Below are 19,294 nucleotides of genomic sequence, written 5' to 3' on the forward strand. Positions count from 1 at the left end.
GAGAGAGACTGACATAGAATGAACTCTCTCATATGTGGGATATAAGGAAACATAATGGGGGGGGAGTAATACATGCCCAATAGTAGCAGATATGAAAGAAAATCAAAATTGATCTTCTGTAGACCATTTCCCACTAAAGTGGAGGAGAGACAGGAAGAATAGGAAGAGAACATTATGACAATGGTGGAGGAAGGGAGTCACTTGGGAAGAGGCCCTGGTGCAACAAGGTGGTAAAGTATTATGCATGAAAACGAATTTAAAATAATATTGTAATCCACAGTACTCAACATTTATTTAAAAAAAGATAAAGTGCCTGTCATAGAGGCAGGATGGTGGATGGAAAACTGAGAACATTGATGGATGGAAGTGGGCACTGGGAAAGGGATTGGTGTTGCATATTTTATACATGAAATGCAATTATAAGTAACTTTGTAATTCACAATGACTAAAAATAAAATCATTTTAAAAAAATAAGAGAGGGTGAGAGAGATAGGATATTGAGTAGGATACTTTCTTTGCACCTCTCTGACCAGGTTTCAATCTCTGGCATCCCAAATAGTCACCTGGCCCCATCCAGGAGCGACCCATGAGAGTAGGAATAAACCCTAATAACTATGAGATGTGGCCCCAAAGGGCATCAAGCAAACAAGATGAGAATCATCCTCTAACAGAAGGCACCATTGTTTCTAGGCAATTTGATAATCTACCTACCAGGACTGAATGGAGGAACATTTTGCCTGATCCTCAATTCCCACACTACCTAGGAGAGCCAAACGTTATTTATTCCAGAGAGCGGATATATTATTAGCACCAGCAAACAAAATATGGACTCTTCTTTCAGTTTGTTTTGGGAGTACCATCTCTGCCAGGTTTTCTCTATCTCAAGTTTTTAACAACTCAAGTGGAAAAGGGTATATGGTGATACTTTCTAATTTATATGAAGGGTCTAGAAACACACGATAGGGCTTTCATTTCACCATTTCTCTCCCCTTTCAGAAGCACACACCATTCTCCACGGACTTTATCAAGTGCTGGAAATGGGTTTTACAAGCCTCCACCTCCTCTTCCAAGCGCAAGCGATCAGTCACTGAGAAGAGCGCAGAGTCACGACAATCCTGCTGGAAGTCTTCATAGTGGGTCTGCAGGTTCTTCATAACCTGATGACATTCCCCTGGTGCCAAAGATCGAAGCTGGAGATAAACACCAGAAGAAATATTAACAGGACGGAAGACAATCTCTTTCTCCTCTGTCTCCCCACCCCCCTTTCTCATTATCGTTGACATTTAACATTATATACAATTATGCACAAATAAATCAGAATTATAAATAAATTGATTCATTGCAAATATAGCTTGTCCATGTATTCAGCACTCAGATCAAGAAAGAGAATATTACTAGCACCCCAGAAGCACCACTGTGCCCTCACAGACAAGCTTTTCTGTTTGGATCTTTTTGGTCACATCTGTTTATGCTCAATGCTTACTCCTGGCAGGCTAGAAGGATCACATTGGATTTCAGGGATTGACTCCAAGTCAGCTATGTGCAAGCAAGCACCTTACCTACAGTAGTGTCTCGTCAACCCCACCTCTTTTTTTTGCTTGTTTTGGGATCACATTAGGTTGTGCTCAGGGATTACTCCTGGCTCTGCACTCAGGAATCATTCCTGATGGGTTTGGGGAAATATAGGGGTGCCAAGGATTAAACAGGTGTTGTTGGTTCATATGTAAGGCAAGTACCCTACCCACTGTACTTTCTCTCCAGCCCCTCTTGCATATAAAAATAATAGTCAATTTAGCAACATTCCCCTATTACATACATTATGTAAAAAAAAAATGTTTGTTATGCAGAGTAAGAAGAAAACTACCAGTTTCTTGTCAAGATGATAAAAATTATACTTATTTTTCTTTACCATTTCAGGCTGCTAGGTAGCCAGTTCCTCAGGCACTAGGTTTTTAGCCCTGAAATAGTATGCCTGACTCCAGCTGTTATACTCTGTATAGGCAGAAGTCCCACAGTACTTAAAAAGTTTGCCAATGGGGCCGGCGAGGTGGTGCTAGAGGTAAGGTGTCTGCCTTACAAGTGCTAGCCAAGGAAAGGACCACGGTTCGATCCCCCGGTGTCCCATATGGTCCCCCCAAGCCAGGGGCAATTTCTGAGCGCGTAGCCAGGAGTAACTCCTGAGCATCTAACAGGTGTGGCCCGAAAAACCAAAAAAAAAAAAAAAAAATAAAGTTTGCCAATAAGGGGCTAGAGTGATAGTACAGTGGTAGGGCATTTTCCTTGCATGCTGCCGACCTACAATGGACCTGGGTTCGAGCCCCAGCATCTCATATAGTCCCCAGAGCTGGCCAGGAGCAATTTCTGAGCACAGAGCCAGAGCAAGCCCTGAGTGCCACATGGTGTGGCCCCAAAATAGGGGGAGAGGGGAGAGTTTGCCAATAAGATATAAACCCTAGATAAAATTTTCACAATTACCTTCTCTGGGCTCCAGGTCTTCACAAGATCAAGGTCCTTCCTCAGATAGTTCCAGGAGATAAGGCTTTTGGTGTTAATGTGCAGTTGATGCCAAAGGGCCATCACCTTCTGATAAGACTGTTCCACCCTAGAAACAAACAGAAAATCTAGCTAAAGTCTCAAAAGACTTTAACCCCCACAAAACAACTTCTTTGACTAACTTTATCTTGAGGACACAACTGAAGGGTGGCAGCTCCTTCCTGTCTAAAAGAAGGGTTACTAAAGTGACTATTACTAAAGCAGATATTAACAGTTTGAAGGATTGTAATCAAGTCACTAGCACAGACCCAACCCCACCTCTTTCAACATCATAAAAAATTTTAAACACAAAAATAATTAAAAGGCAGGAAGCAAGAAATGGGAGATTCAAACCGAACGAGACCCTCGCATTTCTATGAAAATGTTTAATCCTGGCTATACTGTATCAAAATAAAAGTTGAATTACTATAATAAGAACTTCCGGGCCTGGAGAAATAGCACAGCAGCGTTTGCCTTGCAAGCAGCTGATACAGGACCAAAGGTGGTTGGTTCGAATCCAGGTGTCCCATATGGTCTCCCGTGCCTGCCAGGAGCAATTTCTGAGCAGGAGTAATCCCTGAGTAACGCCGGGTGTGGCCCAAAAACCAAAAAAAAAAAAGAACTTCCTTTATAAGTATGCTGCACACACCGGTGTTCCAAGCCAATGCCATTTTACTAATGCTTCTAGTTCAGCTATTTTACAGCTGCAAGGCCTACCAGGAACTCGCAAAATGTTTAAAAGTCAATAGCAACCTAATAAGTTCCTGAATACAAAGGAATATTTGAAGATAAATGCTTGGAAGATACTTTTATTTTTGGTGCTAGGAATTGAATCCAGGGGCCTTGGACACACGAAGTGTTTTATGCAATGTGTGTGAATGAGGGGGGAAGGGAACACTTGGCAGTGCTTCAGGGCTTACTCCTGATGGTGCGTTCAAGAGTCACTTGTGGCAGGTCTCAGAGGACCATATGGGTGCTGATTTTCAAACCTGGGTTGGTCAAATGCCCTACATGCTATACTATCTATCAATCTAGCCCCATATGTGACCTTGCATTGAGCTAGAACCACAGTCTGAGATGGATTTGTTTTGTTTTAGGGCCACACCTGGTAATGCCAAGGGATTACTCCTAGCTCTGCACTCAGGAATTATACTTGGTGGTACTAAGTGGGCTATATGAGGGGTGCAGAGAGTGAACCCAGGTTAGTTGAATGCAGGGTAAATGCCCTAAATACCTGCTGGCCTTCTGAGATGACTTTTTCCTTAAGCAACATGTGCCTATTTTAGTCTCAAATTCTAGAAATACAACTACCTCCAATTCTTCCCTCTGCAACCACCCTAGCGGTGGACTCTTATCTAGATAGAAAGCACCACAAGGGCAGATTGGGAGAAACCCTAGTAGAACCAACTTGGAACAAAGGAAATGGACACACATGTGTTGCCAGACCACGCATAAGGTGTCTATATGCACATCACCCATATCGCCCTTTTTTAAGGTATAATTTCATACTTTAATGTTGGGATATGGGGTTTTCTACCTTTGGAGAGTGTTTTCTCCCCCAACCAACCTCCCTCCCTCCCTCCCTCCCTCCCTTCCCCCCCCCTCTCTCTCTCCCTCTCTCTCTCTTTCCATCTCTCTCCCTCTCTCTCTTTCTCAATAAAATCTGTCTTATCTTGAATTTCTTCAAGTTGGTAAATGTGATGCATAAAGAATAAGAGGTTAAAAATAAACAACTAAAGGCAAACACCTTACCTCCATGCTATCTCTCTGGCTCCCTTTTTTTTTTGGTTTTTGGGTCACACCCAGCATTGCTCAGGGGTTACTCATGACTCTATTCCTGGCTCAGAAATCACTCCTGGCAGGCTCTGGGGACCACATGGGATGGCGAGATTCGAACCACTGACCTTCTACATGCAAGGCAAACGCCTTACCTCCATGCTCTCTCTCTGGCCCCAATAGTAGGTATTTTGTTCTCAAAAAAAAACTTGTGAATTTGGTCACCGTATTTAAAAATCACAAGTGCAGAGCCAACCCTCTACCAGTTTGTGAAAGCCACCAGCAAAAGTGACAGTACAGTGGTAACTGAGCAAAATTACCTGCTGGCCATCTCGATGGCATCTTTATTGGGTGCGGGGACAAGAAAGCAGACAGATGGCACCATTGCCTCATTCCCTGTAGGACTGATCACTTTCCATTTGGTCCGTTGAGAGTTATCTTCTAACACACATTCATCATTCTTACATATAGTAATCTGAAAAAACATAATTCTCAAGTTATTGCTAACAGTTACACAACAATTTATTATTATTTACCTGGTATCTAATCCCTAAGCTAAAAAATCCTTAAGAAGAAAAAAATCACTATGGAGACTTGCCATCATTGAATGAGAGTTCCTGGTTCAGCAAAAAAAGAATAAATATAAAGTGCATCACAGAGGAAAGAGAGAAATAGCAAACAACAAAATGCCTTTGTCAACTGAATCACTGTATAAAAGTTACATGGCGGTATTCTACTTTTAGACAATTCAACCCTTGTAGGATGTTTGTTCATTCCCTCTCTCTTAAACTCATTCTAAACCCCTTTCAAAAAAGTTAAAAGACAAAAATCACAAAGAGTAATTTGACTATACCTATAACTATATAAGCTAAAACTCAATGGGACATGATAATCAAAACTTTATTTTTGTGGTACTTCCTTCTCATTTACTCCACTCAAATCCTTGAAAATGTTTAAGCTTTGGGGCCGGGTGGTGGCGCTGGAGGTAAGGTGCCTGCCTTGCCTGCGCTAGCCTAGGACGGACTGCGGTTCGATCCCCCGGTGTCCCATATGGTCCCCCAAGAAGCCAGGAGCAACTTCTGAGCGCATAGCCAGGAGTAACCCCTGAGCGGCACAGGGTGTGGCCCAAAAAACCAAAAAAAAAAAAAAAAAGAAAATGTTTAAGCTTTAAAAAAAATGTAGGGGGGGGGCGCTACACCTGTTCAGGGGACCGTGTGGTACTGGGGATTTAATCTGGGTTTTCTGAACGCAAAGCATGAACTCAAGTCCTTTGAGTTATCTTTCTGATCTTTGTTTAAGCATTCTAAAATTATAAATTTTTTCCTTGAAAAATATGTAAGGCAAGTACTCTTGGTTCTGTTGATCCAATTTTCCAGACAGAAACACAGAAACAGAAAAGTGCAAAAAAGACCTCATTAATATTTTGTATGACAATTATTCTAATTTATGCCTGAAACTGAGCTAGGTAACTAAGCCACTTAAACAGTAAGCTGAAAAATATGGCCTATATTTCAATATTCTGGGAAGCATATAGGTATAATGCCATGTGACAAATGACATTTACCAGGTAATGTATAGAAGATAATGACTTAGTCTTGACTGAAAAGTAAATATAATGTTAGTCAGGCCCATAAAGCATGTTAAGAGGATGGAGAGAGTACAAGCAGGTTAGGTGCTTGCCTTAATAGTGAGTGACCTGGGTTCGACCCTTCAGCACTACATATTCTCCCCTGAGCATCTGCCAAGAGTGATCCTTGAATACTGAGCCAGGAGTAAAGCCTGAGCACCGCTGGGCAGAGGCAAAAACAAAAACGAAACAAAACAAGAAGTTGGGGCTGGAGTGAGAGCACAGTGGGAAGGGTGATTGCCTTGCTCGCAGCTAACCCAGGTTTGACTTCTGACATCCCATATGGTCTGATTTCTGAACATAGAGCCAGAAGTAACCTGAGTGCTACTGGATGTGGTCCAAAAACCAAAACCAAAATCAAACAAACAAACAAAAAAACTAAAAACCACAAAACCCAAAAAGCAAAATAATAAGTCATATAAAGGAATTAAGACTTTCTGAGAAATAGTTGTACAGTTAAGGTATTTGCCTTATAAGCGGCAGACACTAGTTTAGTCTCTAGCACCGTTTATGGCACTACCAGGAGAGATCTCTGAATACTACCAGGAGAGACCACTGAGAGCCAGAAATAAGTCCTGGGTATATCCAGGTATCCATACCTCCCAAAATAAAAACAAACAAGCAAAAAAAGAAGTAGAAAATTGTTGTCAGACTTAAGTAGAAAATGACGTGACATATCTTTAAAAAAAATCATGGAAAACAAAGAACACTGAATGGCAAGGCTAATGCAATGTTCCAAATAACACATATGGTCTAATTTATGGAAATAACAGCAAGGACTTAAAGAGGTATATCGAAGGGGTATTTATTTATAAGTCAGAGTGGGCTTCGTAGTTGTGGGGACTAGTTAATTTCCAACTATTGTTCATATTTTTTGTTTGTGAACCACTCCTAACAATGCCCAGGATTTACTCCTGGCTCTGCACTCAGGAATTACTCCTTTCTATACTAGGACATCATATGGGATACTACGGATCAAGTCCAGGTTGGCTGCATGCAAGGCAAGCACCTTACCCACTGTACTATCTTCCCAGACTTGATTTGTGTCCACATTTAAGAAACTAGGGGGCTGGAGAGATAGCAAGGAGGTAAGGCATTTGCCTTTCATGTAGAAGGTCATCAGTTCGAATCCCGGCGTCCCATATGGTCCCCTGTGCTTGCCAGGAGCAATTTCTGAGCATGAAGCCAGGAATAACCCCTGAGCACTACCGGGTGTGACCCAAAAACCACACACACACACACAACTTAATTATGGGCCTGGAGAGATAGCACAGCGGTGTTTGCCTTGCAAGCAGCCGATCCAGCACTGAAGGTGGTTGGTTCGAATACCGGTGTCCCATATGGTCCCCCGTGCCTGCCAGGAGCTATTTCTGAGCAGACAGCCAGGAGTAACCCCTGAGCACCGCCGGGTGTGACCCAAAAACCAAACACAAAAAAAAAAAAAAAAAAAAAAAAAAAAGAAACTAGATAAATATCTATTTTAGAGGCAGGAAAAAAAATCTGTATTATTGAGGTTTTTTTTAGAGCCAGGATCATTTCTGGCTGTTGCTCCCTGCAATGCTTCCATAGAAGACCATGTGGTTCCAAGGACTGAACCTGAGGTTCCTGTATACAAAGCATGTGCTCCAGTCTTTCATCCATTCCTCCACCTCAATTCTAATGTTGTGTGAAAAAGAAAAGTCTTTAATTTTTTTAATTTTGAAGTTCCCAGGATTAAGCCCAGGCAACTTATGGTGCTTTAACACAGAACTACATTGGCAGCTTTTTTGTTTGTTTTTGTTTTGGTGACACACTGCAGAACTCCTGGTTCTGCGCTCAGGGATCACTCCTGGGAGGCTCAGAGATGCCGGGTCAGCCAAGTGTACAAGGCAAAAGCTCTAACCACTGTATTATCTCCCCAGCCCCAACCTCCAACTTTTTTAAATAAAAGGAGAGCTTTGGGCATGTTTAAATTCTACTTATGAAAAAAACAAACACCCTCTCCCTAAACAAACCCCTCCAATGTGAGTTTATGATCACCCATCAAGCCAGGAGCTATTTCTGAGTGCATAGCCAGGAGTAACCCCTGAACGTGGCCCAAAAACCAAACCAAACAAACAAACAAAAAAACAAATAAAAATCACCAATCTGTTTGGTAATGATCATCAATCTGATTACCAAAAATTCTAACTAAAAGTCTCTCTCCTCCCTTCCTTCCCTCCTGAAATCAGAGGGTTCTTTTCTTGTCTTCTCACCTCAATCTGTCGATAGTCGCAGATGGCCTTCACAGATATGGTGCTCTTGAGCACATGCTCAGGACTTCGTGGCTTAAGCTGAACAATGGTTTTTGACCTCCCAACAAGACTGGCAACAGAGCTCTTGGACTGTATAAGCTGCTCTTTTTCATCCTAGAAAATGAGAAGAAAAATGAAAGACTGTAAGTGCTGCCATGGAGGGTAACAAAGTCAGTAAGAAACTGCTTCACTCCCTCAGAGAAGTTCATTTCTCAGTTAAGTAAGGATCTTGGTGGAGACATCTTTGAAACACAGGGAGGATGTTTCTGTCTTCTACCAAGTACTCTTGGACTGACATTTCCAGCTTTCCCCCTTTTAATAAACCATAAAATCACATGCAAAAATAAATAAACAAGTAAACAAAAAGACTTCTATCTGCCAAATACAGCAATACAGCTAGCCAAGGATTTCCCCAAATAGGGTTCAGACAACATGGAAATTAAAGTCAGTAATTTTTTGGTTTTTTGTTTCTCAGTGATGGAAATCTGATTTTTACCTTCTGCTTAGGAGATTATTGTTAACTATAGTTATGTTTTTAAATGTATTTTTAAAATAATTACATCTCCAAAGCTCTACTACAAATATTTGATGCACATAAATTCACGCTTTTTATAAAAATATCTTAATTTTTCCACCAAACTAAGGCTGATGGTGAAGGCATCATGACATTATTTAGGATTTACCTTTTAGTGTCTTGCTGTGCAATATTCAAGTAAATCTGATTGGTTTGAAAGAAGCATTGTATCATGCAAAATTTTAACACTCAAGTCTCTGCAAACCCAATTATCTTAAAAAGTAATGAACTCCTTGTCAACAAAATTGGTAGCAATGTAAAGCAATTCCATTAGAAGGATAACCTCTGTGTTTCAATTAGGATGTTTCAAGCTCATATTTAGGAATAAAACGTCCCCAGAAGAGGGCTTTCTTAGAATGGAAGTAGATGCGATGAGGATAAAAAGTTAATAATGTTAAGAAATGTCATTAGAGAATTAAGAATATGAAATTAAGAATATGCAAGTAAGGAAAAAGAAATGCTTAAATAAACTACCTGTGCCTGTCCCCGGGAGCATGATTGGAAGAAATACAACTTTAACTCATTAGTTAAGAAAGAGGAATGGAATATAAGGGAGACAGCCACACTGTTCCATACTTGAGAGCTGGTCTACCCATTCCAGTTTCCTTGCAATAAGATGTCAATGTCTGTCTAACCCAGAGCCAAGTATCTCAATGTCCAGAGACCAAGTGCTCAGTGCAGTAAAAGTTCTGAAAAGAACCAGAAGCCAGGACAGATGCTCCCGAACCTGACGGACAAGCCGAGCAGACCCAGGTGACTCCATGCCCCGATGATTCCGCCAACCCGATGCCCCTGACCTGGAGAGGAGGGAACAGAGCAGCGACCCTCGAGAAGAGAAGATAAGACAACAATTGCAGAGGAGTTACCCTAAGACAAGAAGATAACCTGCGGGAGGGAGGAGATAATAGCCAAGGACTATTATATTCCTCCTTCATATTGAAGTACTTCTAAGAGAGACAACATCTGAAGTCAGGTTTTTAATCCTTCATTTCAATTAATTAACAGATTATATGTTCAGGTGAAACACTGATTATAAACCTATTCCCTGGTTTATGACATTCAACAGTATAATGAAGTTTTTAAAATCAACTAATATTTACAAATACCCAAGTCTAACCTCAAAAAATAAACTTTAAGTTCTCTTATTTATATTTTTGTATTGAAATGTCAGAACCTCATGTGAAAAAGCACTTTCTTTACCATACACATATTTTTTTATTTTAATACAAAATTTAAGACAGTAATATATTCTAATATATTTCTATCTTAATTGAGAAGTAGCTTGAGTCCTAATCTTTGCTAAATCTATGTAATATACATTTTTTAAAAAGCACATAGTTTGATAGCTGATTTTTATTACCATCACGCCTATAGAAATAACTAACTAGAGAAAAAGAATATACAATTTACTTGAATTAAAAACAGACTATAAAGCCATTGTTTACTACTGGCTGGATATAAACAGCTCAACAGACTGAGACACACATTTGAACCCCAGCACTGCATGTTCCCAGGAGCACTGAGCCAGGACCCCAAGCACTGCCATGTGTGTAGCCCATACATACACATGAAAAAGTTAACACTTGGGGCTGGAATGATAGCACGGACGATCTATTATCTGTGTTTCATCCCGGCATTCCATATGGTCCCCTGAGCCTGCCAGGAGTAACTTCTGACTGCAAAGCTAGGAGTGACCCCTGAGCACTGCTGGGTATGGCATAACCCCCCAAAAAAGTTAATACTGGGGTGACCAAAGTAATACTACAGTGGGTAGGAAGCTTGCCTTTCATATGCCCAACCCAGGTCTGATCCCTGATACCCTATATGGTTCCTGAGCACTGCCAATTATTTCTGACTGTAGAGCCAGGAGTAACCTCTGAGCACTTCCAAGTGTGTGGCCCTTCCAAACACAAAAAAGTTAATACTGGGGCCGGAGAGATAGCATGGAGGTAAGGCGTTTGCCTTTCATGCAGAAGGTCATCAGTTCAAATCCCGACGTCCCATATGGTCCCCCGTGCCTGCCAGGAGCAATTTCTGAGCATGAAGCCAGGAGTAACCCCTGAGCACTGCCGGATGTGACCCAAAAACCACACACACACACAAAAAAATGTTAATACTGGGGCCAGAGAGATATTACAACAGAAAGGGCATTTGCCATGCACACAGCCAGTCCAGGTTTAATCCTTAGTACCATAAAGTCCCTCAAGCCCCACTAGGAGTGATTCCTGAGCACAAGCCATGAATCAGTCCTGAGCACTGCCAGGTGTGTGCGCAAAATAAAAAAAGTTAATACTTGACAGGGATGTGACCCAGTGATAAAGCACATGACACACATATGTGAAGCCTAAATTTGATTAATGGGATTGCATGGTCTTCAAAGCACCTCTAAGGTCAACCCCTCACCACAAAATCAGGAATAACCCCTAAGCATTGCTGGGTGCAGCCCCCAAGCCAAAAATAAATTAAATAAAAATATCTTCCATTAATAAACAGGATAATCAGTACAGAACATATAAATGAGATTTTAATGCTGTTCTTTTTTTTTTTTTTTTTTTTTTTTGGCTTTTGGGCCACACCCGATGGTGTTCAGGGACTACTCCTGGCTGTCTGCTCAGAAATAGCTCCTGGCAGGCACGGGGGACCATATGGGACACCGGGATTCGAACCAACCACCTTTGGTCCTGGATCGGCTGCTTGCAAGGCAAACGCCGCTGTGCTATCTCTCCGGGTCCATTTTAATGCTGTTCTTAAGGGAAATCAATTTTCTACTTATTATTGCCAAAAGAAAATTTCTAAGAAAAATCTGGCTCGGGTCTAGTCTAAGTTCTTTTTTTTTTTTTTTTTTTTTTTTACCTTTTGCTTTATTAAATTCTCTTTGCATGATAAAATAAGATTATTTAATGTTGGAATCAGGGACACAGTTCAAAAAGCTGAAACCAATGCTCTGTATGTGGGAGCCCTGGATGAATCCCTGGCATGATATGATCCTTCATGCTCTGAACTAGGAGTAGTCTCTGAAGCACTACTGGGAGGGGTTCAAAAAGAAAAATATAATAATAACAGAGGGAAAAAACATCCTAAAACAAAAAAATAATATAAGTGCGTCCCTTTAAGCCCTATTTTAAGCCTCACTTTAGGCCCAAATTACAGTAAAATTTGAAGAATGCAAAGAAAGTACTATGAGACTGGAGTGGCTCATGAGAGAGGACCAGACCTTCAAACAGTCCCCAAAGGAATCCTATTAGCAACTTGGAAAGAAAAAGAATAAAGGAGCAAACTGATTAAACTCTATTTGAATGGATACCAACCACTGTAACAAGAACCCACTGCCCTGGAGTTTTTAAGGATATAAAAGCAGCAGCTGATCTGGTTCACTCTGTTTCTCAGAGGTAACCATCCCACTGATGCAACAACACCCACCATGGAGTCCTGGAGCAGGTCCTCAAGGCGGGACAAGCTGGTGTTGTGATCACAAGAATATTTTCGTTTAATGGAGTCTTGGAGATTCTTCAAGAATGTCTCTAGGTCTCGTGCATCACTGAAGAACTATGGGGACACAAGGAGTACCTTGTGGTTAATACATTGCAATGCGAAGATGTTAAATGAGGAAGGACAATTTTACTCTGCTGAGTTGAGCAAAGCGCATTAAATCAACTATATTAGTGACAGTTTATTACAAAGACTACAGTAGCACAAAGTGTAGGACTTAATATGCCATATCAGAGAAATATTAGTTATAACTGCTACTAAACTCTGTAGAATACTTAAATCTGTAAAACATCCTCAGAAGCCACTACTTGCTCCTCTTGACTTCTGGCTAGTGACAGAACTTGAGCATGAAGTCTATATCATAAAATTGGTTCAGTGATCAATTATTTCCATTCACACATACGTCTATAAGATGATCTCGGAGACTAATTTAGGACAAAATCAGACAGATATTATTTATTTCTTCCTTCTATTCTCACCTGAAGACATGCAGAAAATGTCTAATAGCAAAAAAAGAGGTTCTAATCTTTCTTCTCAAACCTAGTGGTTCTCCAATCTAGTAGTTCAAGCCTAATTCTCTTCTTGAAAACCAAGCATATACCTTGCTTTGGCCAACAGTACAGAACAGGAAAAAAGTGCTTGTGCAGTTGAATTTTATACTCTTCTGCTTGGGGTGATTGATACCCTGTGAGAATTCTATCATAGGCTTAGTGAGGACAGGAAATCTATCATACAACTATCAGACAGGTGACTGATGCCATTTGGAACCACATAGTCTCTATCCTGCATACTAGCTCCCAGCAGCCATGAGTAACCAGGCAAGAGAAGAAAAACCACTCAGCTGAACCGCACTCAAACTATTGACCCATAAAATAGTGAACAAAACTGAATGATTATTGTTTTAAGTAATTATGTTTTAGGGTTGTGTCTTATACAGGAATAAATGATGTGAATGTTTTGAACCTCACCTTTATCACTGCATTCAAGTGAAAACAAGCACAATTTCTTGTCTGAACAAAAAGGACATTCTCCTCATTCCTCTGACTACATAGGAACATTCACATTCGCACACACACAGATTATGCATATACAAAGCACACATACCTGAAAGTAAGCTGTATTCTCTTTAACATGCTGTTCAACACATAAACACAGCTGCTTCATCCACTGCAATTGGGACTGGACAGCAGCACTGTAAGCCTGAAACAACCAAGTACACTAATTAATGAAGAGAAGAGTTGTAAACTCTTGATGTCTATGTGTAAAGTTATAGTCTATGTACAACACTGCTAATGAGAGGCCAACAGAAGAAAGCTGGAGATACTTGACTGGCATCAATTGAGTGCCTCCTTTGAAAAAAGAAGCTTGCCTTTTATCCAATATGGTTGGTTTTATTAGAAGGGGATACATTAAAGACTTCTTCTATATTCAACTAGCAGAATCTGGAAATAAATTCCTATTGGCTTCCTTGATAGTTTCTCTTCTTTAGGAAAGCCACAGTACTCATAAGAGAGAGGATCTGTGTAAAAAGTTATTTAAAAATTATAGTCCAGGGGAATAGTACAACAGGTAGGATGCATACCTTGTATGCACCAAATCAGGTTTGATCTCCAGTATTCACTATGATCCCCTGAGCTCAGCCAGGAGTTATTCCTGAGGAAAGAGTCAGGAATAAGTCTGCACACCACAGGGTATAGCCCAAAAATAAAAAACAAAGCCCCCCCTCTCTAAAAACAAATAAACAAACAAAATAAAGTATGATCCAAGTTACTTTTCTTACAAAGTTGGGAATAAATGCACTATTCTTGCTCTTCTTAGTACTCTCCTTGGACTATAAAAACTTTTTGCTGGAGCCGGAGTGAAAGCACAGTGGTAGGCATTTGCCTTGCATGCAGCAGACCTGGGACAGACGCAGGTTCGATCCCAGTATCCCAGACAGTCTCCTGAGCCTGCCAGGAGCGATTTCTTAGTGCAGAGCCAGGTGTGACCCAAAACCAAAACAAAGCAAAATAAAACAAAACAAAAAAACCTGTTTGCAATCTTTTGGGAGTGAGAACAAAAAGAGAAAACCCAAGATAAATAAACATGGACAATTTTTCTCCAGATTTTTCAGTGAAACACTGTCTCTGGCTGGAATAGTTAACTTTCCAACAACCACCTCTGAGCCCTTGACCCTGACATGTTCAAGTTATGTACCTCCACAGTCTGCTTGGCTGGATGATTCTCAAGTGAGAGCAGCTCTGCAGTATCTTGAAGTGACCGGAAAACATCCTGTTTCTTCTCCAGTTCCACTGTCAACTCCTGAAAATAAAATTAATCTTAATTTATTTGCTTCTTATGGGATATATCTAGTGCAGGGTTTACTCCTGCAGTACTTGGAGAACCATCAAATTCAGGCCTCCTGCACTAGCCCTTTGAATCACTTTACCAGATATGAATCAAATTTTGGTGGGGAGGATGGTGTCGCACTGGGTAATTTTAAGAGATCACTGCTGGCTCTACAGACAGAAATTATTCTTGGCATTGCCCCAAAGGCCATATGGAATGCAGAGGATCGAACCCAAAGCCACGTCAGGTGTATACAAAGTAAGCACTTTACCTGCTGTACTCTCTCTCTAGCCCAAACCTAAATTTAAAAAAAAAAAAATTTTTTTTTTTTGGTTTTTGGGTCATACCCTGAGTGGTGCTCAGGGGTTACTCCTGGCTTTGTGCTCAGAAATCGCCCCAATGGGCCGGGCGGTGGCGCTGGAGGTAAGGTGCCTGCCTTGCCTGCGCTAGCCTAGGACGGACCGCGGTTCGATCCCCCGGCGTCCCATATGGTCCCCCAAGAAGCCAGGAGCAACTTCTGAGCGCATAGCCAGGAGTAACCCCTGAGCCTCACAGGGTGTGGCCCAAAAACCAAAAAAAAAAAAAAAAAGAAATCGCCCTTGGCTGGCTTGGGAGACCATGTGGGATGCCAGGATTCAAACCATCGTCCATCCTAAACCGGCTACTTACAAGGCAAACACCCTACCGCCGTGCTCTCTCTCCGGCCCATAAATTTAATTTTAATTTTTGGGTTTTTTTGGGGCCACACCCAGTGACACTCAGGGGTTACTCCTGGCTTTGTGCTCAGAAATTGCTCCTGGCTTGGGGGACCATATGGGACGCCGGGTATCAAACCAAGGTCTGTCCTGGGTCAGCCGCATGCAATGTAAGCATCCTACTGCTGTGCTATGGCTATGCCCTCATGCTCAGACTATTTCCTCAGCCTATTGTGTGTTGTCCTCTGGCTTTAAAAATCTATTAGTGGGGCCAAAGAGATAGCACAGTGGTAGGGCATTTGCTTTGCATGTAGCCCATCCAGGACAGATGGTGGTTCGAATCTTGGCACCCTATATGGTCCCCTGCCAGGAGCAATTTCTGAGTGTAAAGCCAGAAATAACCCCTGAGCACTGCCAGGTGTGATCCCAAAACAAAACAAAAATCTATTAGTACTATAGGACCCACTTTAATGCCAGCTCTTTGCCAGATTTGACCACTTCTTATGCCTTTAGTTTCCCTTGTCCCAATACATGTTCTTACCATGTACAGGTATATTTTGTGGGATACCTATTTCTATCTAGTAAAATGCCACCTTGTAGCATACTAATCTCTCTATGCCCTTTCTGATGCTCTTATATAAACAGGATAGATTTGTAGTAGACTCACCGAGAAATAATTTTTTTTGGCTGAGATATTGGGATTGTTGTCACTCCAGTCATAAGCTAGTTCTTCTTCCTCCTTCTCATTCAACCAGATCAACTCAGCTGTAGCTCTAGAGACAAATTTATGCAGGCTCTGAAGGTGCTTCATCCGGAAGCTAGAAGTTTCCTAGACAAACAAGGATTATAAGGTTAGACAGCCAGGATTTTAGCTATTGAAGATAATACATTTGACAACAAAGAAAAGAGTAACTGGGAATAAATCTAGCTTTCCCTTTAAACACCATGTTTCTCCATGACCTCAAACTATAAGACTGTAATGGACTCCTAGATTTGTAATCCTAGCTACATGTTAGAACCAGGCCTCTCTGGACTATCTTACCCAGAAACAGAAAAATATAAACAAATAAAATAGAAGTTCTCTGGGACTAGAAAGACAGTACAGTGGGCACTTGCCTTGCATATAGCCAACCTGAGCTCTATCCCTGGTACCCCATGCGGGTTCCTGAGGCTGCCAACAGTGACCCTAATCACAGTAAACCCTAAAGCTCAAACTAGTGTGCTAAGAAAGGATGGATGAAAGAGAATGAGGGAAAAAGAGAGGAAGGGAAGGAGGGAGGGAGGAAATAGAAAAATCGGAAAAATCATGAGCTTTCTGAAATATAGCAAAAGAAAATTGTTTAAAGGGAACCTTGATTCCATATGAACAGAACCTAAAGATAATAAATCAAAACTCACCTTTAATTTACAGTACTGTGTTTCCAGCTTTCCAAGTGTTTCAACATAGCTGGTATGGAAATTTGGGGACATTTTTCCCTGGTAAGAAGGAAAAAAAAATAAAATATATATTAGGAAAAAAAGAAAAAGAGTACTGTGATATAGCTTCAACTAAGTAATTATTATGTCTGCACACAGATAGGAACCAGTTACTTTGAGAAAAGAGAAGCATAAACACCCAATGTCTGGGTCAGATCTTACAGCTCACAGCAGCATTATCTCTGGAACAGCTCACCAGGGTGAACACAAGTAACAAGACTTCAGGGTCTTGAGTTTTCAGCAATTTTGGAAAGTTTCTAAGCAAAACCTGTATGTGATGACTCCCCATACTCTTGGTTGTTATTTTGAAGGAGAGAACTAAAACAGATGATTGGGAGTCACAACAGGTGAGGGAGAAGGGAGGAGAAAAAGTTTCCTTATTGCTGTTTTCTAGCAGCAGGAGAAAGAAAAAGAGCACCCAAAATTGCATCCAGTACTTAATGACTCAAAAATCATTTTATTGGGCCCAGAGAGACAGCACCGCGGTGTTTGCCTTGCAAGCAGCTGATGCAGGACCAAAGGTGGTTGGTTCGAATCCCGGTGTCCCATATGGTCCCCCGTGCCTGCCAGGAGCTATTTCTGAGCAGACAGCCAGGAGTAACCCCTGAGCAACGCTGGGTGTGGCCCAAAAACCAAAAAAAAAAATCATTTTATTTCAGTATCACCTTTTTTTCCTAAGAAGAGAAGTTAATAAGAATACTTTTTTCAAGACTATACTTTCAGGGATCACTCTATAGTATGTGACTAGAGAAGTTTCTCTGATCGTGTAGAGCACCCGAAGCCACGAGGAGGAGCCAGAGCTTCCTCTCCTGAGCATAACGCCGGCTCTAGGTGTCGCTTCTGCGACTGCCTCTTGCCATTGATGATCGTTCTCCTTTTTCTCCGAAAAGGGTTGAGGGAGAGGATGCAGTCTGAGTGGTAAAAGGAAAAAAAAAAAAAAAAAAAGAAAGAAAGAAAGAAAGAAAGAAAAGAAAAAGAAAAAAAAAGGAAAATAAAAAATACTTTTTTCAGAGACCAGAGTGATAGCACAGTGGTAAGGCTAACCCAGGATAGACCTGGGTTCAATCCCAGGCATCCCATTTGGTCCCCTGAGCCTGCCAAGAGCTATTTTTGAGCACAGAGGTAAGAGTAACCCCTGAGCACTAAAATACTTTTTCAGAATATTATTCTAAAGAACAAAAGAGATGTTTCATCTGAAAAGGGAATTCATTGTAAAGTAATGTCATGATTGGCATTCTTTCCTGGAGACAGCTTCTCTTAAGAGACCTGCACCATGCAGGCTGCCCCACTACCGATTGTCTCCTATAACGAATTCCAATGCCACGTACTTCATATGACCTGGCCTCTTTCACACTTGAACCTAAGTCTTCCACACTTGTGTGGATGTGCTGCTGTGTTTCCAGTTGTAGCTCCACACTAGGTAAGTCATTGCCCCACTCTGCTCGTTCCAGTTTCATCTGAAAAAAACAAAACAAAACATAAACATAGCGAATTTACTGCTAAAAAAAGTAAACTGAACCTGGGTCAGTTGCATGAAAGTGAATTTTTGTTAATTAGTTTAGGTCTTCATATGGAAACCAATGCCACATGAATTTTGAGAATCTGAGTAAACCATATCCATTTAAAATTTAATATGGAAATGGTAGCTTGGAACCAGGAAGTGTCAATAATTAAGAGGACCCCCGCTAAAGGCAGAGATCAACCTGGTCCTCTTAAACATGATGCTGAATTCACTCAACTTTAGTGCTAAACTTTTGGAATAAACACCCACCTGCATCTCTTCTACCCAAGACAGGAGTTCATACACAAATCGAAGACTGCCTTCATCTTCAGAGGAGGAGATAGCAACAAGCTCAGCCCGAGTCATGGGCTTTCGGAACCAGGAGGTAGAGGAAGAATGGGTTCCCTTGGTCAAGGGTTCTGCATTCAGCTGAGTAGTGGTTAAAGTAGAGGGTGGAACCAATTCAAGTGATGTGAAGTGGCCCTTCCGGTACAAGTTTGTACACTCTAGACGCAAAGTGACAAGTTCATCCTGCAGACGCATGACCCTAAAATAGAAAAGAGAAAGAGGCTTAAAATTGTAACACCTGCTTCAAGATAAAAAAACATTTGACAAGGATAAGGAAAAAAATAAAGATGGGATCATATATAAAAAAAAAAAGAGTTTTCTTTTCCCTCCCCCCAGAAAAAGTTTTAAAAATCAGATTTTATATAAATTGAAAGTGGTGGTGTCAGCAGGGAGATTTCTTCTGAGAACTCTGTTTTTGGGTGATTGTCCTTCCACTGTAACTTTACCTTGTCCTCTTTCTTTGCATCATTGTTCACATAATTAAAAATTAAAAAAAAAATTATGGGGCCAGTGAGGTGGTGCTAGAGATAAGGTGTCTGCCTTGCAAGCGCTAGCCAAGGAAGGACCGGGTTCGATCCCCCGGCATCCCATATGGTCCCCCCCAAGCCAGAGGCAATTTCTGAGCGCTTAGCCAGGAGTAACCCCTGAGCATCAAATGAGTGTGGCCCCAAAAAA

General features: G+C 41.2%; 1 protein-coding gene and 1 non-coding gene across 2 annotated transcripts in view; one reads left to right on the top strand and one right to left on the bottom strand.

Moving 5' to 3' along the window:
• MACF1 (microtubule actin crosslinking factor 1) overlaps window positions 1-19,294 on the bottom strand; it is a 413,147-nt gene that overhangs the window by 170,704 nt on the left and 223,149 nt on the right. The window contains exons 15-25 of the mRNA XM_049774609.1: window positions 18,542-18,818; window positions 18,099-18,227; window positions 16,693-16,770; window positions 15,962-16,123; window positions 14,468-14,572; window positions 13,376-13,471; window positions 12,203-12,328; window positions 8,170-8,322; window positions 4,629-4,783; window positions 2,476-2,602; window positions 1,007-1,190 (exon numbers count right to left, since the gene is read on the bottom strand). Coding sequence (XP_049630566.1) covers window positions 1,007-1,190; window positions 2,476-2,602; window positions 4,629-4,783; window positions 8,170-8,322; window positions 12,203-12,328; window positions 13,376-13,471; window positions 14,468-14,572; window positions 15,962-16,123; window positions 16,693-16,770; window positions 18,099-18,227; window positions 18,542-18,818 — 1,592 coding nt within the window. The remainder of the gene's footprint in view (window positions 1-1,006; window positions 1,191-2,475; window positions 2,603-4,628; window positions 4,784-8,169; window positions 8,323-12,202; window positions 12,329-13,375; window positions 13,472-14,467; window positions 14,573-15,961; window positions 16,124-16,692; window positions 16,771-18,098; window positions 18,228-18,541; window positions 18,819-19,294) is intronic.
• On the top strand, window positions 17,478-17,690 carry LOC126012796 (small nucleolar RNA U3). The gene has a single exon (XR_007497171.1). It is a non-coding gene; the product is annotated as a small nucleolar RNA U3 (small nucleolar RNA).

Source organism: Suncus etruscus, chromosome 6 (genome assembly GCF_024139225.1).
Source record: "Suncus etruscus isolate mSunEtr1 chromosome 6, mSunEtr1.pri.cur, whole genome shotgun sequence".
Classification (NCBI taxonomy): Eukaryota; Metazoa; Chordata; class Mammalia; order Eulipotyphla; family Soricidae; genus Suncus; species Suncus etruscus.